The sequence below is a fragment of the Pseudochaenichthys georgianus genome, chromosome 1 (assembly GCF_902827115.2).
Source record: "Pseudochaenichthys georgianus chromosome 1, fPseGeo1.2, whole genome shotgun sequence".
NCBI lineage: Eukaryota > Metazoa > Chordata > Actinopteri > Perciformes > Channichthyidae > Pseudochaenichthys > Pseudochaenichthys georgianus.
The window spans coordinates 14431225-14458406 of record NC_047503.1 but is presented as its reverse complement, the minus strand read 5'-3'; the positions used below and the strand labels follow the sequence as shown (position 1 = coordinate 14458406).

Below are 27182 nucleotides of genomic sequence, written 5' to 3'. Positions count from 1 at the left end.
CTATTATGCCTGAGGAAAACTTCTAGAACATTCTTTTATCTAAAACTGCCAAGCAATAAATGGCACAAGCATCGATAATAAGGCAAACAAAAAAATATAGCATGTATGAATGTATGATCTTGTCAAAGGTATTCATGTTTCCTAACAATAGCCAGCATCAAATGAAACAATAGCAGGACATTATGGAAACGAAACGTTTCCTTATTAGTTTGTCCAATCATGTTTAAAAAATGATATTTTGGTGATTATTAATTGGAAACTTTTCTATGTTTCCTGCAGGCTCCTGAGAATGAGGATACTATTGTATTGTAAGGAAAACAACACACGTAACACTTTTTAATCCAAAACTGCCAAACAATAAATCCCATAACCATCGACAATTTCAGGAGCCTATAGGAAATTGCTTGCATGTATGTATGCATGCCCCATCAAAGGTGTTAATGTTCCCTTACATAACAAAAGCTAGAAGCTCATGAAATAGCTGTATAGCAGGAAATCAAGGAAAGGAAAAGTTTCCTTATTAGTTTGTTCAGTCAAGTTTGGATAACAAGTATTTGAAAATGATTATTTAAAAGGAAACATCTCCTTTTTTTCTAGATGTTTCCGTGGTTGGGACTATTATACCCGAGGGGAAATTGTAAAAGGGTCATTCCAGAATTGGAGGACATTTCATGTCCCCCATATAAAAAATCTAATAATCCATGCCCAAAATGCTAAAACATGCACTTGTTGTGTTAAACATACTTGTCATGAGACAAAATGTATATAAAGTTGTAGAAAAAGTGGTTTCAAAATATTATTTAAATTATCAAATAGCTTTCGAACATCCCCTAAAATGGCATTTTTCTCTTGTCCCCGCTTCTTGGTGACCAACTTGCATGTCAAATATAACATTTAAAATAGGGATTTTATCTACTTTTTCTAGTATTATTCTATTGATATATGTCTCTTGTAATGGTAAAATCAATTTGTTAAATCATAAACATATTTTAGATAACAGTAATTTTGCACAGAAGGTGTGTCCCTCAACATGCGTTCAACCATGGTTCAACCCTGTTACCCAAACCTTTTTAGATTGGCACAGGAAGTGAAAAAACTGTAAGCCAGATAACAGTGACATCAGCAAGCGATGTGCTAGTGCCATGGGTAGACCAAAACTAAGTCCTCTCTTTTATTTTTCATATTTTTACAATCTTTTCAGTCTTAAAAGAGTGTGGCACTCTGACCCACTCAACCCTGTTACTGATATTATCAGAATAAAGCATATTCATTTAAAAGTTATCTTTCTTGCATTAGATATCCAAGTTTGTCCTTGCCTTGAAAGTAGCATTACATGCTACATCTAGCAATAATTCCTGAGGTTAAAACTCAAATTAGCATTGATTTTCAACCCTGTTACTTTCAACCCTGTTACTATAATTAGAGTAACAGGGGTAATTCTTCATTGGAAAATATTAATTTGATGCCTAGCTTGGAAAATCACTTTTTTTGATGGTTTTTTATCTGTTTTTCCTAAATACATAAAAAAAAATGATAAAATAAAAGGTTCATTTTTCAAAAATGTTGGTGTCTAAATTGTCCTCCAATTCTGGAATGACCCAAAAACGTTTTAATCTAAAACTGCCACACAATAAATGACATAACCATCCATAATTTCACGAGCCTAGGAAATTGCATGTATATGTATGTATGAATGTGTGTGTGGTAGCACTGGTTGTAAATTGATCCCTCCTACTCTCGCTGCTCCGTTGTGCAGAGGAGGGGCGAGGAGGGAGCCAAAGCAGGAAGGAAGGCAGGCAGAGAGGGAAGGGAGGCAGGCTGTGAATGCTAACAAGCCCCGTCGTAATCATACAGTTCCGTAGGTAGGGTTTGATTAAAAACGTCTTGCAATGGAGAGGAACGACGACCACTATTAAACACCTACTATGCACCAGTGCCGCCTTCATCCTATGCGCGTGCAGCAGTCTCACCGTCGTCGGCACGTTTGATCTGAACAACCGTCTTTTTCCGCTGAGTGAAATGTATCGCGACTGCTTGGGACTCACATTCTGACAATGGAGATTGAAAATATCGTGGCCAACACGGTTCTCCTGAAGGCGAGGGAAGGTAAGCACAGTTGAATGGCAACATAAATAATGAAAATGTACCCCCCCCCCCCGCATACACACCACCACCTCAAAGATAGGTCCATGAACGCATCCCGAGCTTTTCGGCTGTCCTACTCGGGGTTTTATGCTTTCTCTGTTTCTGCGCAGCGCTTTGTCTCCGGCAACCATATACCGTTGAAATCAGCTGTTTGTACGCTGACAACACACACAGTTCCCGGGCAGGTTAACAGAAGGCCCAGCAGCTAGCAGGCTCGGGATGAACAACGCAGGGAGTGTTTGCAGCATCGCGTATACACGGCGGCGGTGCACTAGGCTGTCGAGCAATTTTTTTCACACTAGCACAACCGCTGGTTTTGTGGGTTTTTACCATTTACGATGACGTAGCGTGCATTTAATGGTATTTATGTATGATATTGAGTGTGGACCGATAGCTGCGCAGTGGGGCTCTGTGCCTCCAGGACAGCCTCTTCTTACCTGTCATTGTAGGTTTAAAGCCCAATTAGGGACGTTACAATTATGGTTTTATTTGACGCAGACATATTTAAATGCATTGTCGTTTGGTTGTTGATAGGAACTACGGGGAGGAATATTTAACGTCAAAAAGGAGGTTTTAGTTGTTAGAGAATTAAAGAAGGCCCACCACGTACCCTGGCGGCCCATGCGCTTTAGCCCCGGGTGTTGACGCTGCTCAGTGGGACGGTGATCCCACAGCAGCCGCTCACCCGGAGGTAGGAAAGAGGCGAGTATCCCTCTGTTTTCCGTGAGATGGCAGAGTAGAGAGGCTGCGTGTGGGCGCAGGGTGGGTGTACGACACTCTATCAGCTGCCAGAGGAGGGTAACAAATGTGTTATTACTGCTCAAAGGTTTCCACTACTGGACACCAGCATAAGGCTATGGCGTCCTATATGATATATCCAAGTTGATGCGTTTCATTCGACAGCAAAATCGCCCATACACGGCTCTGGATATGCACAGAGGCCTCCCCTGCTTCTGGTTTGCATTATATTCGGACTGCGTTTCAGATCAGGACTAAACGCCAACACTACTGTGAAATGGATTGTTCACAGCAGCAGTGAATCCATTTCATAGCAGCAGCTGCCCCTGATGAGGCATCAGGCTTTCCTTTACCTGCCGTTAAATGGTGCTTGGCATTGTCGTGAGGTTTACCCCGGGAGGGTATTGTAGACTAATCGGATCTACAGGCTCAGTATGTCAGTGTCCTCAGCCAGGGGCCCCGAAAGGGCCTCAGGGATGAGAAGCGAGTAGAAGGAGCCTGGCACTTCTCCATTTGTCAACCAGCTACTTGTTCTTGAAACTATGAAAACTTTAGGATGGCCCACTGGGTGCGTTCACACCTGCCTTGTATAGTCCGGTTGAATCGAACCCTGGTGCGTTTAGCCGCTTGGTACGGTTCATTTGGGTCGGTGTGAACGCAGTCCGAGACCTCTTAACTTAAGTGAACTAAACAACCGGACTCTGGTCCGCTAAAATAGGTGGTCTCGGAGCGCTTGCTTGCGAACTCTGGAGCGGTTCATTGCTGGTGTGAACGCAGTCCGCAACAAAACATAGGAAGCGCAGTATTTACGTGTCACAAGAACGCGGATATCTTCAAAAATCTTTAGCGAAAGAGTCTTTCAAGACATCCGCGGTTGTTTAGTTAAAGAGTAAAGCAGAATTAAGTGTTGAACAGTGTCGTGTAAAGTAAACATTCTCCGTCAGCTACATAAAAGTAAGAACACCTGTCCTCGGTGAAACGCCCCTCCTCTGCAGAACGTCTCTCATGGATAATGTGCAGCAGCGCGGTCATTATGGGGAAAAGAACACCGACATGCTGATCAGGAGCCCGACGCGAAGCGGAGGGATCTAGATCCTGTCGGATTCCCCATAATGACCAAGTCGCTGCCCATATTATCCCGCTTATTACATGGCCACATTCTCAACAAAGTAACGACATGACTCCCAATATTAATTGAAATGCTTTTGTGGATTTAGAAAATGATTTTATTGATTTAAAAAATAGTTGTATGTATTGATTTAAATTTACATGCATCCGCTAAGAAAAATAGTCCGTTGTTACTGTTTGAGTAGCAACGGCAGGAACTGCTTCGATAGCGTTTTTGAGGAGCTTTTTGATTACAGATTTGAAAACATCGCTTGCTTTAAAAGTAGCACAATTCATTATGTCAAACCTTGGAAAGTATCTAGATATCCCTGCCCTAATGCCGTCTGATGTCTATGTCTGGACCGCTGCGTAAAAAGGAGGGTTTCTGCCCGTTACTTCTCCGCTGTTTTCTTGTCGCTCTTGTCTTGTCAGTTTCAGCCAAACTGTATACAGTTAAATCGAACGGACTTGACAACGGTCAATAAATCCTTGACGGCCCGTCCACACAGCGGCGTGCGCTGACGCTTGCCGGCGGGCGTGTCTGAAACTCGACCAACAACCAATCACATGAATCTCCCGCTCCTGACACACAAGCAGCGGTTTGATTGGCTAGAGCTTGTACTGGCATATGATTCGGTTGGCTGACGCCTCACCGAGGCGTCAAAAGTTGAACATTGCTCAACTTTTGCAGCGAACCACGCCAGCTACGCTCCACGTCGCTTCCCACGATGCATTTCGGCTAAAAGTGACGTCACCCCATTCAAAGTGAATGGGGAAGCGTCAACGCACGCCGCTGTGTGGACGGGCCGTGACAGTGGTCTGTCTGTTCTGGATTAAAAACGTGTCACGCGTTTTGAATTGACCAATCGGAATCGAGTATTCAACAATGCCATGTAATAATGTTTTTTAACGGACGTTGTCTGATTATATAATCATATGCGCGGGCCGCTAGTGTCTGTTGATCTCCAGACTAAAAGCAGCATGAGAGTAACCTGCCGAAAGTGCCGATGCTCCATGGCGGAGGCTCCGCTAGAAATTGCCGGGATTTGCGTTGTTACCCCCTTAATGTCTGACCAATGGTTGAACAGCATTTCCGAGCACATGACTTGTGTTTAAAGTTTATAGTCCGTTTGAGTTTTGCCCGTGTGAACGCAAACCGAACCTTCTGAAAAATGAAACAATGTAACAAACTGTGGTCTGGTGCGCACCAGAGAGCGGACTATTAGGTGTGAATGCACCCTTAGTCGATTAATTGTCCATTTTGTTTGATGACTAAGATTTCTAGGTCATTTTTGTTCATGTTTTTTCAATGGAAGCCTTATTTCCAAGAAATGTAAGCACATCTATGCACAAGATAAAAAGTCGTTGTTTGTGTAGAAACCCAGTTTAACAGGCGTTTCACATTTGTATCCAATGCAGACACACACTACTATACCATAGACATGCATCTAATACATTAGTCGAAAAAATCACGAGTGTTAGTTTAACACGTATTTCTTTAGTCGAAGGTTACCCTTGCAAACGGTCTGTACTTGCAGTTTTAATAATGATGTTTTATTTGTGTAGCATGGACACTCCTCCGCCACATCAAACATGTTGATTATACAGTCAGTGTTGTTTTTTATATTTCTCTCTGCTATACCATTCAGTGTGTTAATTAGCACTGAGATTAAAACAGCTAATGGCTCCCAATGTAACCCTTTAAGGTGCACGGGAGACTAATTTGATTGTAATTATGCTTTCCAGAGGTGGTTGTTTGCAGCTGTCAAAGTGTTTCAGTGTGTGACAGGTGTCAACACTGGCACCGAGTTGTATAGCCTATTACCCGCCTTTTGAACACACCAATTCAGACAGAAAGCAGCTCCTGTGGATTCAGAGGTCAGCTCCTTCTTTAATTCTCTCCTCGATCATCTATATGCCACACAGCATCAAGGCCTAGCGACTAGCAGAGAGTTGCAGGCGGGCCGTCTACCAGCTGCAGGGTCCAAGCTGTTGTTGAGCCAGCAACAGTTTGCCCTGCTGATGTGTCCTTGAGGAAGACGTTAAATCAGTTGTTCTGTAACTCTGTGACCTCATTGTGGAGCCGGGAAGTGACAAACGGTTTCGCAGCGTACTAAGTATGCATAAACAATCATTTGTTTGCAGATATGCAGCTTTTTCCAGAATAAACTCCTGATTAGTGCCGTCCTATTTGTCTTTTTGTGCCTGGAAAACCTTCGCTCACAAGATTCTCACAAGTCAATTTTTTCACACCTGTTGATGTGAAACTGGGTGGCCAGAGTAAGAAGTGTTACGACAGGGTGTGTCCAGTCTGCCACTGCTGAAATGACACGTCAAGGGAAGTGGTTTTGGTGTTGTAGAGATGACACCGCTCCCATCACTCCCCACCCCTGCCTCTGGGAAACGTATACATGCATTTGCCTCAGGAAATCCCAACACATTTTCAAGCCCTTTCTTTTGCCTTAGGGCCTCTCAGACTGCAGGAGGTGACAGTACATGAAGTCAGAGGAAAACATTGCTTTAGCTCCTCAGAGAATTTGTTAGAAAGTTTTGGCAAATGGTGTTGCTGGAAATACCAAGATGAACACTTTTGGCATAGATTCAGCCCAAAATGTAAGTGAATGTAAAACCTTAGCCAAGTTATTAGAGACTCATTGCAACAGTAGGATTCCACATACCTACTGTTTATCATCAGAAGTACAAGTGTGTTGACACTTGACAGTCTGAACCCTTTTGTTAAGGACCCAAATTCAATATTTACCTAACATTAGTTAAATCCGGAGGATATAGGGTCTGTTTTGCAGACACTGTTTCAACACAAACTGTATTGGTGCATATATTGGCTTATTTCATTACACTAAACGTATACTACATATTGCGGTTTAAAGCACTTGAGATCATTTAGAAACAGTGTTCTCGTAGTTTCTCCCGCAGAATCCACTGTTTACAATACTTTGCAGCAAGCACCTGAGTACTCTATCATAGCGGAGCAGATGGCAGTGTGAAGTCAGCTGATGAAATTCTGTTTACTCTTCAGCTGCAAAATATCCTGCCTCATTACATTTATTTGCCAGAGCTCTTTAACAACCACACCGGAGGTTCCTTTTGATACATTTCACAAAAAACGCTGTTTTTAACTGATGTGTTTTTTGCCGCAGAACAAACAAAAAAAATATGTGCTGTTATAGCTTCTGAAAACTCACATTTTTTACTGATTCAGACCTAAAAGGTTAACTGATGCCCACCCGAAACGTATATGATTAAAACATCAAGTTGAACATTTCTTTAAAGGGGCCATATTATGCTAATTTTCACATTTCATAATTGTAATTTGTAGGGATGCGCCAATCGCCAATTTTGGGGCTGATCGCCGGAATCAGTATCGGCCGATACCGAACGCCGATCCGATGGAGTGGGCGGGGCCTATGGGGATCTTCCATTTAAAGTGATGTTTAAAACTCAGTTAATGGGGCTCACTCACTGGCGCTTCACAAACAACAACCAACATCATTATTACATTCAAATGAAGTACATTATTCAAGTTTACATTAACTTTGGAGAATAACACGGGAGAAATGAGCAGAAGTGCGCTCTTTTCCTCTCTCCCTCTCTCTCTCCCCCCTCTCTCCCTCTCCTGTCAGTATCTCATGCAGCTCACTGATCCAGTAATGAGTGACCCGACAGTGAAGAATAAATATATTTATAACTACACTGAACAAAAATATAAACGCAACACTTTTGTTTTTGCTCCCATTTTTCATGATGAACTCAAAGATCTAAAACATTTTCTATATACACAAAATAACCATTTCTCTCAAATATTGTTCACAAATCTGAAAGAATCTGTGACAGTGAGCACTTCTCCTTTGCCGAGATAATCCATCCCACCTCACAGGTGTGGCATATCAAGATGCTGATTCGACAGCATGATTATTGCACAGGTGTGCCTTAGAATGGCCACAATAAAAGGTCATATGGTATGGGTAGGCATATGTTATGGACGACGAACACAGGCCACTCGATTCACAACATTACCCTAACCCTACCCCTACCCCTCACACCAGATACTGCCTGGTTTTCGGACCCCCCCAGACCCCCCCAATAAAACAAAAATGCACGTTTCAGAGTGGCCTTTTATTGTGGCCAGCCTAAGGCACACCTGTGCAATAATCATGCTGTCTAATCAGCATCTTGATATGCCACACCTGTGAGGTGGGATGGATTATCTCGGCAAAGGAGAAGTGCTCACTGTCACAGATTTTTTCAGATTTGTGAACAATATTTGAGAGAAATGGTTATTTTGTGTCTATAGAAAATGTTTTAGATTTTTGAGTTCAGTGTAGTTTAGCTTGTTCCAGAGGTAGATAAAATAGCTAATCCTGCAGCTCCGCCCGCCGGACCGGTGAGCGGAACGAAACACACAAGAGTTAGACCTAACACACTTAGCTATTTTATCTACCTCTGGAACAAGCTAAACTAGTTATAAATATATTTATTCTTCACTGTCGGGTCACTCATTACTGGATCAGTGAGCTGCATGAGATACTGACAGGCTGGGAGAGGGGGAGAGAGAGAGGAAAAGAGGGCCCTTCCGCTCATTTCTCCCGTGTTATTCTCCAAAGTGAATGTAAACTTGAATAATGTACATCATTTGAATGTAATAATTAAGTTGATTGTTGTTTGTGGAAGCTCCAGTGAATGAGCCCCATTAACTGAGTTTAAACATCACTTTAAATGGAAGATTTAAAGTGATGTTTAAATCTTCCATTTAGGCCCCGCCCACTCGATCAGATCGGCGATCGGTATCGGCCGATACTGATTCCGGCGATCGGCCCCGAAATTGGCGATCGGAGCATCCCTAGTTTATACCGTGTTTTGTTTCAATTAATGTATCATTTAGTTACAAATATGTGATATATCTGAACAACAAAGTGGTCAAAAATCATTTTCTTCATTTATCGGAACCATTTTCATGATCGTTATTTAAGAATGACGTTTATCTTTTTTGAGAATGAGTTCTTATTTTTGTAATGTATTGGGGTCTACAACAGATGATACAAATGTTTGTGTCAGTAAATGTGTACTAACAGAGGCGGGGGTGTGTGTGAAAACAACGGGGACAGGGCTGCTGTCAGACGATCAGCTGTGCAGCGTCATCACAAACGGACGTCGCTTCACGTGACGCTCCGGAGGAAAGGACGTCCCATTGCTCTTAAAACTCATTTCCCTGCTTCTCGTGGTTTCCTTGCGTCTCTCCATGCTTCCCTGGTGGGAGGGACTAGTCGCAGGGAAACGACGCAAGTGAGGGACGCAAGGAATCCATTTAACCGAAGTGAGAAGGGCCCATAGACATACTTTATTGTCATTTCAACAAGACACAGAGTGTACTATTAAAACGAAATTTCGTTGTACTGGCTTACAGGAACAGGACAATATAAAAACTTGCTAAAATTGTACATATAAATAAATAACTCACTCTTGAGGGAACTTTGGGAATGTAGCCTTTGCACACCATTTACATGAACAAAACCCCCTAAAGGCAGAAGAGGCCCCTTTAAGACATATCGATCACTATGCATCAGGTCAGTTGCTGAGCCCTAAATATTGATAAATGTGAAGTTGTTTGCTGAAGGACTTTCACTTCAGTATATTGCATATCCCAAAGTGTCGATGTTGACTTGCTGCATTCAGCTGTGAATTATAAATAGTGTTGGTGTAGAGAGAATTGGATGTTGCATGGTTAGTTGTAACATTTATAAAAACATGTGTTAGATATCAGAATATTTGTCTATAGACGTCTGTAATTCAAGTACCTGATTTTTTGCAGTTTGTTAAATGGCAAACTTTATTGTAGATATTCTATCTTACTTGTCTGTCAACTAAAAGATAAGCAAAAATTATATTTAGTTCAAATAAAGCTGCACTGGGCATGTCTTAAAGTGAATGTATGTTTTATTTTACAGGCAGAAATGTTTCTAAGAAGTAAGAAATATATCCAAGGAGCAGAGCGGAACAGGTTTACGTTGTGGTACTTTTTCATTCAAACCTGTTGGCAACATGGACTTGAACATATGCTTAACACATCTTACACTTCCACACATATTTTCATATTCGAATGTAAAGATTGACTGGACATGAACCCCTCTTCCTGGAATCAAATTTCATTTGATCTTTTTCTGCTCTTTCTTTCATCTTCATAAAAAGGAAGGAAAGTGGACAGTCCTGTGCTCACATTCCAGTTGAAACAAATCCAGTTTATATAACTCATTTCCACCTTACAAGTTGGAAGCTTTGATTTATTTTCTTTTTTGCCATAGAACATCACAGCTGTAAGAGGATACACCTCCCTCTCTAACCTCTCTCTGCCCCCTCTCCACCACCCTTTTTTCAAATTGTAGGCTAGCAGGACCACTTGTGTTGGTTTTCCTGTGACGTTAGCAGGCGTAGCTTTATTAGTTTTGCGGTCATAGCTGGGCTAACACTTGTTGTCATCACTCTGGGGTGTTTCCTCCAGCTGAGGCTCATAAAACACATTGCTTTGTGACTGTCCCTTGATGTGGCACTCATTTTACAGTTATTACACCCACAAATGGGTATGTTGCGTACGCACCGTATGCTGCATGACACCATGCTTAGCCGGGTGGCTACTGGGATGTTCATTTAGCACGATTTCTTGGCAAGCTGACTAAGCATGAAGAGGCACTTTTTGAGGCACTTTGTGAACATCATAGTTCTCGTTGCCTTATAAATGTTAAATGGCTATTTTTACTATGGGAACCCAGCTGTTTGCCTGATGTTTACTATGTGTACGGTTTAGTGTATTTACTTTGTATTGCATGTTATTTAGCTGACACTTTTCTACATACACTTCAATCTGGTAGACATTACTACGGGAGAAATGTTTTCTTTTAGTGTTAGGTGTCTTGCGCAAGAACATTTAAAAATATGGACTATGCAGTTATCAAACCAGTGACCCTCTAATTGGCAGATTAGACCCCCTGAGCCATAGCCCAACAACTTCTTATGGTTCAAATAAAGATTTGGTTTCTCTAAAAATTGTTTTTATGTCCATATACTGGGGTTCAATACTGGTGCGGAAGATCTGGGTTTGAATCCATCTAGGGAAACATTGAGGCTTTATTTCCCTCCGTATCGCCCTTTCAACTCTCCAAGAAAGGCACTTGTGTTTCAAAAAATTATCTTTAAAACAAAAAAGTTTTTACAGGTCTGTCAGGGTTTAGTAGCAAGTGTGTTTAATATCAAAGGTCCTTCATGCTTTGAAGGTTTACTGAAACAGTCCTAGATACAAAATGTAGCTGTCTGCCCTTGGGCTAATTTTACGTCACTCCTGCCTTTTTAAATATGTCTTGAAGGTGTTGTCTTATCACCAATCATCCTCAAGGTGTAATAGACGTTCCCACCCAAGGGCTCAGACGAAGCTGGAGAGGCTGCTTTTGTGCGCTCATGCTCCCCCGGCGCGGCCATGAAATTAACCAGCGGGCCATTCATCTGAGAGACGGCTGCAGATAACATACAGATTATTAACCTTTCAGTCCGTCCTCTCCCTGCGACTCAGCGCGTCTCGCTCAAGTTGAGTCTAGCTCAAGTTGAGTCTCGCCATGTTCCCTTCCCTCCCCCCTCTCCCTCAAGACGCTGTGAAAACACGGGTCAGTTTTCAAGCACGTCTCGGCTTGATTTAATGGAATATCTTGAGGGACGGGGCAGAGGAAGGAAAGGTCTTGCAAAACACCACCGCAGCTGTAACGAGCAAGAGGGCATGTGCAGCATGTGTTTTCTGCACATGTGAAAAACTGCATGTCCTACCTCGTGTAAGATCGCCTGCCTTTTTTGTTGCTGATGTCATGTCCTGGAATTCACTCGGTTGTTGTAGTGTTGTTCACATTTCATGCTTGTGACCCTCACATTCTTGCAGCGCCATAAAGACTAAGAGTGGGGAAATCTGGCCATAAAGAATGAACTAAGGCATAACAAGAGGAGAACACTGTTTATATGTGGGGGAGGGGAACAAGAAATCAGTGAGGGAGGAGAAAATGGGGAAGGGGGCATGTGAGAGAGGTGAGGATTTAGAGGATGGCAGTGCTGCCTGATATGCACATGTTTCTCTTGTCCTCTCTCTCAGCTGATGTGTGTCTTGCAGTGCGGGTATACAGATGGATTACCTTATGCAAACACCGGGCCGTTGCTTTGAATAGGCAACACAGATACTAGCAACTAATGTTTTCCTTATCAGAGGATACTCCAGCCAATCATACACTGTAAGGGGAAGCAACATGCCATTCATTTATCATGGTCAGGCTCCATTGTGCCTGTGTGCATGCTCGTATTACAATAGGCTCAAACTATGCGTGACATTTCCTACCATGATTTTGGGAGAGGACCATAGCCCTATGATCGGAAACCTCTACGACAAACTTCATTAATCCCAAAGGAATTGTTCAATTTTTTCCTTGTGTTGTTATACGTTACATCACATACATCTGCCCGGAATAAACACAAACGGGACCGAAAAATGAAGACGTAGCTAATAGTGTGCGCCATGGAGCATTTGGGGGTTCGGTGCCTTGCCAATACCTCATTCACACCAACGCAACTCCGGTTCAAGCTCCGTGCTAGAGCTTTTCAGGTTCAGAACCGATTCTTCGGTTTAGTTCCGGCTCTTTTCACACCGCCCAGAGTCCGACTGGTGCTGTGTCATTGCGTCATTGTTTGCGCGCCTGCTTCATAAAGCCAAACCGCGCGGAAACCCCTCACAGCTGACACCGACAACAACAACAACGGCCGATTGTGCTCCAGCTTCCTCTGTACCTCTTCGGAAGACCAGATTCCCAGTAGGTAGCTGGTCTCTTCAGTGGACCACTGCTGCTTGTTACGTTTCTCCATCGTTGTGTTCAAACTGGATAAAACGCCGGCTTTTTGTTGTTGTTCGGGAGTTGATCCCGCCCCTGCCCCCGCCTCGACGTATGCGGTGCTTTTGCTCTAGCCGGACAATTTTTTGGTGCTTGAAACGAACTGGATTCCGGAGCTAAGAGGCTGCTCCGCCTCTGCGGTGTGAACAGGAAAACCAGGTGCTTTTCAAACTCCAGCTCCGAACCGGCCCTGAAGCACCGTTGGTGTGAATGAGGTATGAGAGAAACCTTGTCAGTGTCCAGGAGGCCAACTTGCATCAGGCATACCAGTCAACTCTCTGTAATCTTTTCCTATTGGGTCTTGAACCGGCAACCATGCGCTTCCCAAGCCCAGTCCCTACATTCAGATTTCCTGCTGCTCTAAATTCGTTCTGCTCGGTTACCGATTTAACCGCTTTAATGAACGGCTAAGCGATATGAAGAAAATCAAATATCACAATATTTTGGACCAGCTTAATTGATATTGTAGGTGTGACCATTGAAGCTTTCAAAAAAACATCTAAACCAATGACCATTTGAACAAGTAGTCAATCATCAGTAATGTATAGACCAAGTAGGTAATGGCGAATTATAGAAAAGTTACAAGCCTGGTGAATTCAGAAATTGATATCATTTTAGTGTGACACAGCTTTAAAACCACAATAAGAAAACACTTATGATATCAGAATATTTACATTTTAAGCTTATATGTAGTGTCAAATAATATTATTATATTTCCCAGCCTTACTGCAGGGTGGGGGTCAGATCTGAAGAGGTATAGGCTGGTACCAAATATTCAGGATATGATAAGGCTGGACCAAAATATCTTTGTAAACAGTCTTATCAGTGCATGGAGAAAAGCTAGTGGTGCCAAATTGAGTGGAGTTATTTAACTCTGAGTTCATGTTGGACATTTGTGTTCCATGCTACCTCTAAAAGAGAAAAATAATGTCTCTTCACTTTACACTCAGATTTATCAAAGCTCACACTGATCCTGAGTTTCATATTCATGCTATTTGTTTGTGCGTCAGGCTTAAAGGAATGAAAAACTTGATGCGTTCATCATAAGTGGCTGAAGTGGCGAGGCAGGTTGAGTGAAGATGTAAATACTGGCTGCTCTCTGCCGCGGTCGGTCTGTCGCTGTCACAGGCGAGCTGGATTCTCTGGCCTTGTGGCTGTTATTCCCATGTCAGCATGTGACATGTGTTCATCAGATGGGTGAGCTGCTTCTCCCATATGGTGATGCGAAATGAAGACCGGTTGTGAAGCAACGCTAACATCTGAAAAAGCTGGGAATCACAGCAGCAGAAGTTGCCAGTGATGCTGATTTCCACTTCAGAGTGTATTTATATATCGCTTTCTTTTTACCGACGGACTATTTGTTATCGGATTTGTTATCGGATTATGGAAGCAAATAATCGCTTCGTGTATTCATATACAGTATGTGCCACATAAAAGTGAGTGATTATTATTATTTTTGGATAAAAAAGGAAATAATAGGATGTGACTAATGACTATTCAATTGATTAATCGGTTAATTATTTGGCTTTTCAAATGCCGAATAATTGTGAAAGCTGTCCTTCACATGTTCCCAGAGTTTATTGAGGCTTTATTATAAAGTCTTGTTTTGTTGGATGGTCCAAAACCGGAATTTATTTAGTTTATTTTTGTAGTATTATAATACAAAAAATACATGTATTACTAGACAAAGATCTTATTGAGATAGATCATGAATCATACTTGATTTTTATGCTGGTACTAATTTGAAAATTGGATATTACGACAAATCGGCTAATATATTATATTATATCTTCATTGAGCTAACATTGGTTGACATGTCTTATTTTTTGGCTTAGGTGTAGGCCTGTTTGTCCACATACAGTAACGCTTTGAAAGGCTCTTCAGGCGTTTTAACGATGGTTCACTAACCCATTGCACACACAGAAATGTCCTCTGTATGATTTTCAAAATACTTTTTCCCCCTTTAACTTTTGAATGTGAAATAAGTTGCAAACTATGTGAACTGGCTTAAAAAACAATAACAACCTCAAGTCTGTATTAGTGAAAGCCTGGAGGTGGAAGGTGGCCTCGCTGTGCCATCTCAGGGTGTCCGCGGGGTCTTAAAAAGTATTACAAGTTGATAAATCAATTTTAGCGAAAATGAAGGCTATTAAAAAGTATTAAACGGCATTTTCCAAGGTATTAAATGTTGTAGCTTGTTTTCAATAAGTACATAAATTGTCCAAATTAGTGTGTAGTTTATCTATGGCATCCCGTTGGGTTTGACGTCATCTGGACATCGCACGCTCACTTCTTGATAGCGCGCGAAGCTCCGTTTACGCCGGTTGTTAAACAACATCGTTACGGGGAAATGCAAGTTTGCGTCCAAATGGTTGGAAGATAAGGAGGAAGGACAATCAATACTGTATATAGTGAAGTGTGTCGCCAATGTAACCGGTTAAAACTCAAAGTGGCGATGAGGTCTTAAAATGTATGGAAAGGGTCTTAAAAAAGGTCTTAAAAGGTTTTACATTTGACTTCAGGATTCCTGCATACCCTGCGTCTACTATGTGACCTCCAGTCTGTTCCATGACCGACTTGAGAGGAAAGGGAGCACGGTGAAAGTAGCACATTTGGGATGCCTGTATTTGGCCTGTACTCCAGACACACACAAACAAAAGCTCAGCTTCCCATACTCTCATTCTATGTGTGTATATATATATATATATATATATATATATATACATAGAACCAGACTTGGAAATGGAGGAAACGCACCAAAGTCCACCTCAGGTTAAAGGAACTGACGCTCATATGCATGAATGCCACAAGCGATAACACCCTGTTGGGTTTTATTAACAGAATAGAACTCTGGTTAAACAAGTCGAGTTGCGTCATCCATTAATCTGTGGTCGAAGCTGTCGAGCAGTTGACTCGACTGCATTTTTGTATAGCTTTTGTTGGATAGTTGACAGTCGAGAGTGAAAGGAAATATGTGTGAATATCCAGAGGGATGATGTGAGGTCAGTTACACGTTTTGGACTGCTGCTCAACCAGGATAGCCCTCCTCTATACATCTTCAACGGAAAGGAATGGGCATCCTAGTTGTGAGGCACGTCTCCTGGGTTTGACATCTTTCTCGACATGTCCCGACTTTTTAAACCTCGCAGACCTGTGCCCGAGATCCAGGGTGGTGATCTCAGCGCTGGCTGCAGCTCGGCCATGAATGAGTGAAGCGGCTCTGAAGTCGTGTTTATGGAGGGCCCCGTTCTCTTGGAGGGGAGAACCGAAGTTAAATAAATACTCGCTCCATCCTGTCTGCATTAAGGGCCTGCACACATGGCTTTGACGTCAGAGTGACATTAAACAGGGTGGGGTGGCCCAGCCAGCTCCGACAGGCACATGCACCAGCGCGCACACATACACACAAACACACACTCCTACTCGGCTGGCTATTAAATCCCTGTCTTTCTTTCTTTCTTTGTATTTTGTCTTGTTTTTATAACTTTCCTTCCCTTATTTTTTTCCCTTCTGACTCCAAGTTGAGGTGACATTTCTCAAGCTTATGTCCTTTAGTAAATCATGAGTCACTTGTTTTGCCACTACTTGTCTCAACACTTAAATTCCCTTTAACTACATCACCTGGTAAGAAGTTAGTCTCTGACGACTTGTTACTTTTTGTTGAGTTGGTTCGACTGTTATCATCAGTCATGCTGTGTTTTAGGCTCAAACGTGCGCAAGGATTCAACTGGCTATCATCAGAGTGTGCATTCCAACTCTTCATTTCAACATTTATCTTTGCCGTCCTTCCTTATGCTGCAACGGAAATGTTTGTGCATGTGCCTGTACGAACTAAGTGTTCTGTGAGTGTGTGTGTGTGTGTGTGTGTGTGTGTGTGTGTGTGTGTGTGTGTGTGTGTGTGTGTGTGTATGCCCTGCAGCCCCACAACTGGTCTGTCAACATGCCTATCCACCTCTACTACCTGAGAGCAGTGGCATCTTAAAAGCTTTGTTAGCAAAACAATGACGAGTGACGCAGTTAAAAAAAAAGTGTCATTAATTTGACTAATGACAGTTTCTCGAGCTGATATCCGGCTTGTTTGCATGATTGTAGCGCGCTTTTCCCCCTGTGAACATAGTACAAGACTAAGGTGTTGTTTTGCTCGTGTTTGACCACCGTGGCCCCTGTATGTATTTGCGTTGAAGCTGTCGCATGTCTCTGCCGGACCAGCTGGTGTCTGGTGAACTTTGGGGCAGAGGATTTCCCTCTCCGTCATCCTCAAACCGTCAACCGTTTACTGGAGCTCGGGACTGCTTTGTTTGTTCAGTGTTTTTAAAACATGCATATCAATTGGTGAGAAAAATCAGAAATGTGGGCTGGAAGATAGTTCAGAGTTTAAATCTGTAAATCTGAAATCAGATATGAGTCTCTGTCTTTAATCTGACTTTTCTTTGTCTACCAACTAAAAAAATGCTGAACACGTTGACTGCCTTTTTATTCTTCAAATGATAGAAGTAAGAGATACCTTGATTTATGTTGAACTCATTGTTGAAAAGTGTTAAATAATATATGTTCTTTTGATTGCTTAGTATTATTTTTTTTTGGTGTTACTTCCCATTGTAAAGCGTCCTTGGGTTTCGTGAAAGGCGCTATATAAATTGAAATTATTATTATTATTATTATTATTATTCTACTTAACCTCTTAATTTGAACGATGCATCACTGTTGAAGCTATAAGATCACACAATTCTGTTATGTATTCTTAAGTTTTACTAAGTTAAATCATAGTTTTGCCAACTCTAAACTGCACTTTAAATCTAGGCAACGTTTTTGCAAAGGTGATTCACAATTCCAGTGAAGTATTTGGTTTCTATAAGCTGTTTTATATAAAATATTCACGTCATGTTTCAAGTGTTTTGTTTTTCTCAAGGCTGTGATTACCTGGATTTATGTCATCCTGTGTCATCTTTTCAAAAATAATAAATAAATAGTTTCCATACACATTAAATACAAAATAGGCCTTTAGGAAGGTCAAAATGTAAGAGTTAAAAACCAAATGAAATGATAAGATTCTTTCCAAGTTGATAACCCTTAAAGAATTGAACATTTTAGGACTGTCTCCTTGGCGTCTTCCGTACAGTTAATTATGAATATTATTATTATTATTATTCATATAAATATTTGTTTTCCTTATTTTTTTACAAAACAAACTGGCTCTATACAAACATATGGTGTTATAAAAAGTTGTTTTGGTATCATTTGTTGGTACTTATTATAACATCAGAAAGAACATGATTGTTCTTGGTTTCCATGCCTATTGTCAATAGTGCAGAAAATTAGATTAAATTGATGGAAAAGGAAAGCAGTATGACAACCATTATACATATATTTTTTGTAACGGTAAAACTACCAAATTATATATTCTCTACAAACCATTAATCAATATTCAATTTAAGATTTCATCTCGTCTGTTTTAACATCTTCTGGTTTTGTAAAGCTGTTAGTTTGCAAATCAAAGCAGCATGTCATCAGGATAACATCTGCTTCTGACTTCTTCATCTTTAGTGTCTGTCCTCAAGGGGTAAATACCTCAGTTTACCCCGCACAATAACACACACTACCCTGCTGTTGTTAGAATGAACATTTCAGTCAAATATATGGGGTGACCCAAGCCCCCTTTGAATAGCGTTGTTGTGTCAAATCAGGGTCATCTAATGTGCTGCTCGCACTCTCCAACGTGTGTGTGTGTGTGTGTGTGTGTGTGTGTGTGTGTGTGTGTGTGTGTGTGTGTGTGTGTGTGTGTGTGTGTGTGTGTGTGTGTGTGTGTGTGTGTGTGTGTGTGTGTGTGTGTGTGTGTGTGTGTGTGTGTGTGTGTGTGTGTGTGTGTGTTGTGTGTGTGTGTGTGTGTGTGTGTGTGTGTGTGTGTGTGTGTGTGTGTGTGTGTGTGTGTGTGTGTGTGTGTGTGTGTGTGTGTGTGTGTGTGTGGCATTACTGACCAATCATTAATTTTAGGGTGAAGACTTGGTAAGGGTTAGGCATGTGTTGGTTAAGGTTAGGATAAGTCTCCAGGAAATGCATGTAAGTCAATGTAATGTCCCCTGAAGTGATGCGTGTGTGTGTGTGTGTGTTTTCCAGGGGAAAAAAGTGAGTTTCTGGAAACATTAACATTCTATTATAGACAATGATTACATTCACTGTTGTGTGTTTTGTATTGAAAATGCTTATTGAAATGCCTGTTGGGTTACAACATAAGTTACAATAGAAAAAATAAAACATACACAAAAATATGTTTACATGCGTATTTCTATGGGGGTATAAGTTGTGTATCTTTCTCTACAAGCCATGATTGAATACCTGTATTCTAAACATTAAAGTTGTGTTGCATTTTAAATGACTTTTATAGGCAGTATGTTTTGTTCCTTTTTAACAAAGAAAACTGGTTGTCCAAAAGGAGTCCTGTGTAATTCTCTGTGACAGTTACCGTTTATTGAGGCCGGTGTGCATGTATTTCATAACACATTTAATAATCGGGTAAGAAGCATGACTTCGTAGCCATTTGAAATGACTCTTTAAGTTGGAAAAACAAAGGACTCTTTCAAAGCTGGACATATTGTATTTGTCCAAGATGTCCCAATTGTGTCACCTCCCTGTTTTTTGTCAATCTCTTTTATTCCATGGTTATACAGCGAGAAGATGGCTTTAATGGTTGACAGTCAGGCTTTTGACAAGGAAGTAATTCAATACGAAGTATGACAACACTGGGATACTTTGATTTGGATCCCGGTGTATACTTGTATACTTATGTGTGCTTTGATATACATGCTAAATAACAATGGCCCTTGAACTGAGCCCTGGGGTATCCCCAATGCTTTTGGATGGATAGTTTTTCTTGCATTAAATCTTAAACCGTGAACATTTCACCTAGTACAAGTCAAACCATTGTGCGGCAACTGCGGCATGTTTAGATCATTGGAATTTGTTCAGTTTTGATAACATCATGCTGTGGTTACCAGTATTGAAGTCTTTTTTTTTAAAGAATACAGCTCTTGTTGCTCGGCCTTTATCCAAAATGCCTTTTATTCTTTCAATTACATGGCAGTTTGCAGTCTCCATAGAATGTTTGTTTGGGTCTGAATCCAAATTATGTTGATGCAGTAAATCATTGCATTGTGTTCCGAGTTGCTCAGCTACAATCTTTCAGCTAGGGGCTGTGAGTGCATGCAAAGGCGTTCTCACCAGATATAAAGATTGGACTGATAAAAGCTGCTATTCAGGTTCTCTGGGAAAGTTTTTGTTTTTATTTAACATTCTGTGTTTTTTATCAGTGCAGATTCTCTGATGTCTGCAGTCTTTAGATTGCTAAGGCGACTCATAATCTTGCCTACTTTTTCAAGATGAAGCTCTTTGATGTAAACCTGTCTTTGAGACTAAATGTGTGCATGCCCCATGATCTTTGGAGCTGTCAAACATTCTTCACCACATGCTCCGTCATGCTGCATAGAGGTGACTGGTGAGATGAACCAGCTATCCTTGCCTCTGGTCACTGCAAGGTCAACAACACACACACACACACACACACACACACACACACACACACACACACACACACACACACACACACACACACACACACACACACACACACACACACACACACACACACACACACACACACACACACACACACACACACACACACACACACACACACACACACACACAAACTCACAAGGATGGATGCCCTTTTGTTCTTGGGTCGAAATGCAGTCATCAGATGTGGTTAAAGACTCAAAGTGCAATGTCGAAAAAGTGACTTGATTGATGTGCTGATTTTTAATGTCTTTTTGTGTGTCTTAGGTGGAGGGGGGAAGAGGAATGGTCGCAGCAAGAAATGGAAAGAGATGCTGAAACTCCCCCACATCAGCCAGTGTGAGGAGCTACGCCGCACTATCGGTAAGAAACCTGGAGTGTGGGTGTGTATGGTTGTGAGGCAGAAAGATAACATGCCATGCTGTGTCGTTGGGGTGGGTCCGACTGCGGGAGGAAGTTCAGATTGGACTTCCTTCCTGCTTCTACCCGTCTCCACCCGTAGTTACAGGCAGGGGACAGGAAACACTTTGTGAGTGTGTGTGTTTCTGAAATCGGTTTGCACACAGCCGTTTCTTAATCCCCAAGTCTCTCCTGATATGACTGTCTGCTCACACACACACACACACACACACACACACACACACACACACACACACACACACACACACACACACACACACACACACACACACACACACACACACACACACACACACACACACACACACACACACACACACACACACACACACACACACACACACACACACACACACACACACACACACACACACACCAAATCAAAAGGTCTTCACTACCGCTTCCTTCATGTTCTCCACATCCAGATTTTGTTTAAAGTAGGGGCAGGATTCTCTCTTTGTGGCCCAGGCAAGTGCTCTACTCCTGGGCTACATTATCTCCCCCCCACCCACCCCGGTCCTCTGAATGCCACAGCACTCTGTGTATGTGTGTGTGTAGGTGCCTGTATGTGTGTAATAGTGCGTCACTGCTATCTCTGCCAGAGATTGCAGTGCTACCCTCCCCCACATACTCTTCCTCCCTCTTTTCTGTCTCCATGCCTCCCCCTCCCACTATCTGCATCTCTCCCTCCCTCTTTCCACCACTTCAGAGGAACATAAGAGTGGCAGAACAGGAGAGTTATGGAGAGAGAGAGAGGGAGAAGCTTTTACAACAGGGGAGAAATATATCTTAAGGACAGGAGAGAGTGAGAGAAACGAGAGGAAAAGGGGGGAGTGAAAGAGATGTAGATGCACATACTCCCAACGGTGATATCTCTTACTCAGCAACGGTTGTGTTCCTCGCCGTTTTGTCTTCATATCACAAATCGCAGATCTCATTATCATAAACCTGAATGCATCAGTCGTCGGCAGCTGCTTAAAAAACAGCACATAAATGTCACCTTAAGTGTGAAGAAGCATTGTGCTCGTCATTTCTTGCATATTTAATGTCATTTGGATTATAACCGTGGAGAGGATTCTTGAAACGGCCTTAATGTGCCTACGTGTGTGTGTGTGTGTGTCGGCGCACATATGCACGCAGCAGCTGTTGAGGGTTACATACGTCACTATTACATAGACGCTATTGCGTAATTTCCACACTGAGGGCAGGATCAAAATAATCCCTTTTGCCTACTTAAACGCACAGACGTGAAGGCATGTGTGTGTGTACGCATGCCCGTACACAGGGTAGGCGCAGAAGATGGAAGGGTACAGTAAAGCGGCTGATCGCAGTGTCTTTGTTTTGTCTTGAAAATGTCAGCCATTTGACCGTAGCCTTGACAAGTGTGCAGTACTTCTAGGAAGCCTAGTTTACATTGTGTGGGCTGCAGCCAGTATGTCTTGTCTCTTCCTCTTGTTCCATCTCCATGTCTCTCTTCTGGTATCCATCCAGTGCATACAGTACACTTGCACCTACCACTATTGATCTCTAAAGCCATCGCACATGCCTACACTTGTGCACATTTGGCTGGCCGTTCGAGAAAAAAGTCACACACTCTTGGCCCCAAAAAAAGTGGTGCAGTGATGACATATTTTTTGCATGCTGACACGTAATTTAGAAATTCAGGGGCTCCTACTACCAAAAGCCAATGGGACTTTTTAATAGTTTTTTGGAATATTGCAGGAAATAAGATCCGTGGCAAACACACGTTTGCGATACTTACATGTTTTCTTTCAGCCGGATAATCTCCACCTTTTAACACCAACTGATATTTGAATCTTGAGTGCAATCGTCGCAAGTAAAAAGCTAACGTTAGGCTACAAACTAACTAATTCACATGTACATGACTTCACGTCACCACCGCTAAGCTAAATGCGGCTAATATTCGGCATTATGCAGTTTAGGAATTTAATTAAGGTACTTGTTAGCAACTGCTGTTTGTATGACACATAGAAGTTTCCTACATTCACCAATGGGGTGTTTACTGATGTATTGTATGAAGTAGAATCATTTATGAAAACCGTTGCTTATCGACGGAACCAGAAATGGAGAAATGCCAACTCATTGCCCTTATTTTGAATTCCTGCACCACTCTATTGGAATTTTAATGAAGTTGTAATTGCAGCTTACTTCACGGCTCAGACAGCTACAAGTCCTGACTGGTTCAAGCTTTACACCTCTCCCTGCATTCCTTTCTATCTTTTCATTTTGCGGTCCCTTTTTTCTTCTTTCTGAAACCTGGTAGTCTTGTATTTTCTTGTTTTCTCTCTAGTTATTTTCACAGTTGTCTTTTGTTTAGGACAAAGAAGAGGGGTGTCGTACGCAAAGAGAGCATTTTGGGCACAAATGCCAATGTTTTCACACACACACCCAAATCTGGGCCCAAGAAAATGTTTATTATTTTCAAGCCTTTGTTTTCTTATGTCCACCGTCTACATTTTGCTATGTTAATGTGATTTGGCATTGTTTGTTTCTGTAGCAAAATTCATAATTGGACATTGACATAGCAAATGTTGAATGGCCAACCTGTAAAGCTGCAAAAACTACAATCATCACAACAAATATTTACAGAATGTATCTATTCCTTTCTTTTAATACAGCAGGTTGACATGAATTACTTTTTTGTGGTAGTTGTTGCTTTTCCAGGTATGCTAAATTGTCGTCTACCATTAGTTTATGAAAACATAGCTACTAAAATCATTCATGTGTCCCTGGGTATTAAGCGTTGCCAAGTCCCGGTGTTCTGTGTACCGTTAAAATGTAAACAAGTTATTACGGGAAAATAACACAGTATATACACTAGGCTGTCCAGCTGAGGCTACTGCCCTCTTTTTAAATGTTGAGTATAAGTGGTGTGTGATGGAAGAGCCTTGACACTATATGTTCTTTTCCCTAGAAGGCCCAAAATGTCCTACCAACATGATTTATATGTAATTATCTCTGGAGTACTGACACATTCCTCTATCCATTCATATACACATGTAGTATGATGAAAATGAAAAATATTCCAAAGTGGAATTATTCAGAAAATATTGCTAATAAGTAACAGGAATTAGGCCTCTAAATAAATGTAGAGAAACTGAGTTAGTGTTTAAAAGGTTGAATCATATTAACTTCAATCAATCAATGTTCTGCTTTTGCACAAGTTAATTTGGCGTCACATAGGTTGCTCAATAAGCCTGTTACTTAAAAACATGGACATCCTTTAAAGAACAATGCACAATAGACAGTTTCTGCCTTTTTTTATTACGCAAATTGGAGTGTCACCTCAAAGGGTAGACCGGTTGTGCTGTGATTCAGCCGGAAACACTAGCAATTACACTGAAACCGCCCTGAAATCCTCACCGCAAAAACCTGTTCTGGAGCAAGACTGACACCTTATCAGGAGGCTCATTGTAAACCAGAGATAATTATACGCAGTAAACTAAATTCCCTTGCAAAAATGAATTGACCATAATCTCTAGCTTAGCAAAGGCTAACGATACAAACCAGGATAGTTTGTTTCTTCTGAACCCGAATGGAAAAGTTGACTTTGCTGTATTTGGTTTGTTTAGGTTCACACTCCCCATTTGCAAATAAACTAGCTGATAAACAGAAGCCACATGTACTCTCTAGAAACTTCTTTATCGTTACAGTTTTTTTTATTACATGTAGATGCTATTATCGAAAGCGACACTTCAATACCATACTCCTACGGGAGCAATTTAGGGATAAGTATCTTGCCTCAAGACACTTTGACAAGTTGACTGCAGTGGTTGGGATTGAACCACTGACCCTCTGAATGGTAGACGCCCATTTCCCCCCTGAGCCACAATCACTTCTATCATTATTTGACTGTGTGGTGACAACCTGTCCAATGATTGTACGATATTAAATGGAGGTCAATGCATTTGTTTTTATGGAGGTATAGAGATACACATTTCCATGTATTCCTCACGTTCAAATAAACAGCTCCTAGCATTTTTCTCACTAAAATGTATGTTATGAGTGTGAGGGGATTTCCCAGCTCCAGCTCCAAAGCATGCCTCAAAAAGAAAAACTTCCAGATCGGAGATGAAAGGCAACGTCTGAATGCGAGCGCGACGCAATCCAGTTAGAGATCTCTCAGCAAGTTTTTCTGAAAGAGCTTTTGTTCTTCAGATTTGAAAAACACAGCGGTTGCACAGTGGAATGGGAAGCAATACAAATATCATATCTCTACACTCCACTGTTTGTTCACCAAAGCGATAACTTTGTTTTGCGGTCGTATAAGTGGCGAGTTTGAATGAGGAGCTGCAGAGGGAATGCTGGGTAATAAACAGTGCTGCTGGGAGGGCTGTTGTGAAGATTTGATTTACTGCTGGAGCTTGTTCTGGAGCTGTCACCACTCAGAAATATTCATCCCTTGCATGTTTGTGTGTCCTCACTGTCAGCCAGTGATGGAAAACGTCCTGGGTCTTCTTCCTCATTTGGTGCCAGAGGAAATATGACTCAAATGGCCGCCATTAGTCCTAATAGGCCGGGGCCAGCTGCACATGAGACACACACACACACACACACACACACACACACACACACACACACACACACACACACACACACACACACACACACACACACACACACACACACACACACACACACACACACACACACACACACACACACACATGGAACACACATGGAACACACGCATACAAGAATCACATGTTGTGTTCTAGCATAATCAAATGTACTTATTAAGGGATAACTTAATTTTGGGGGGATTTTCAATTTTATTACAAAAACTTTCGATTGTCCTGTGCTTTAAAAGTTGAGCCCCTTGTCTGTTTTGCTAAGTAAAGAAAGCAATCAATATCTCTCATCCATAATTTAGCTGAAATTGGCTAACCTTTAGGACGTGTACATTTGAATGCTTAAAACTGTTTGTCTCAAAAAAAAAAGGGGAACATTTAGAAAAGAAAAATAAAGATTATTTTGTGTAGAATGTAGTTTCTTTCATTGTGTCTCTTCCTTTGACCGCTTTTGGGGTATTATATATAAAATAATGAATTTTTCTAATAATTCCTAATCTGAGTTTCCACACTATTCCCATTCCTGCTTGTATACCATATTTCCGTGTATCTTTCTAGTGTTATAATGACATTTCTCTCCCCCTGTGTCTCCCTGTCCTCCCCTCAGAGAGGGACTACACCAGTCTATGTGAGAAGCAGCCCATTGGCTGGCTGTTATTCCGGCAGTACTGTGATACCAGGCCAGAGCTGAAGCGCTGCATTGAGTTTATGGATGCCGTGGTAAGACTTTCACTAAACCTTACACCATGAATTATTATCTGATGATCGTTTAGCTATTCTTCTTTCCCACATTATCTTTCTTTGTGATTTCACCAATGAGACCCAATTGAATCGGAGCAGCGAGTAGGAAAGGAAAGTCGGAGTTGGTCCTCTGCCTGCACTTGGCAGTAGCACCGATTGGGTGGGTGGGATGGGCGTTGTGGGGGTGATTAGCAACCTGGGCTGACCCCTCCCCTTCCTCCACGCACTCCTCCATGAGGTCAAGCCCACGTCAGAGGCAGGTCCCCTGGGTGAGCAGGCAAACACAGGCCCCAGCTTGTGTCTCGGCCCCTGGAGGTATGCGTGAGAGGAAAAAAGGAAGAATCATGCTCTTTTAATAAGGACCTACATTAGTGTTTTCCAAGGTAGGTAGGCAGGCATATAGGTACAAACTCACACCAAGGATGTCATGCCGTGGCAGCGATGCTCAGTCCAATTCCTCTCCTCCCACCGTGTTTTCAAACAAAACAGTCGGCACAAAGCAGTCCTAATTCAGACCGTCTCCCTGCCTGCAGCCATATTTGACCAAAAGCACAATCTGTCGCTTAGTGTACATTTAGGAACTGTCCTCGTTGTGGAGGACTAGGGTTCAAATCCGACCCGGGACCCATTTATGCGTATCACCTACTGTCTCCACTTTTTCAAATCTGTCTCTCCAATAAAGACACCGGTGGCCCAAAAATTGTAAAAAAAAACACACAATCTGTCTCACAATCTTTGATGTGCTTTCGCATGTTCGAATCTGGCCTGCATACCTATATCTCCACCTTTCAACACTTAAGGCTAAACTAGCGGGGAAAAAACCCATACACCCTAACCCTAGAAGGTGACACATGAGATGGCCAAGTGTGAAAATGAACAGCGTTTGCAGTTTGCCCCTGACTAGGGTGTGATGTTTTGTCATCTGTAGCATCTCTTTATTTGT

The 27182-nt window shown here is 41.9% G+C and overlaps 1 protein-coding gene across 3 annotated transcripts in view; it reads left to right on the top strand.

The window, feature by feature from the left end:
• Positions 1-1743: 1743 nt before the first annotated feature.
• The window catches only part of grk4 (G protein-coupled receptor kinase 4), a 56182-nt gene continuing 30743 nt past the window's right edge, over positions 1744-27182 (top strand). For 2 of the 3 annotated variants that reach the window (XM_034090009.2, XM_034090071.2), the window contains exons 1-3: positions 1744-2106; positions 20754-20849; positions 26106-26218. In XM_034090009.2, coding sequence (XP_033945900.1) covers positions 2055-2106; positions 20754-20849; positions 26106-26218 — 261 coding nt within the window. In that variant the 5' untranslated portion in view covers positions 1744-2054. Of the gene's footprint in view, positions 2107-14251; positions 14354-20753; positions 20850-26105; positions 26219-27182 lie in introns of those variants that run through there. The other variant, XM_071204984.1, reaches the window with a different exon arrangement.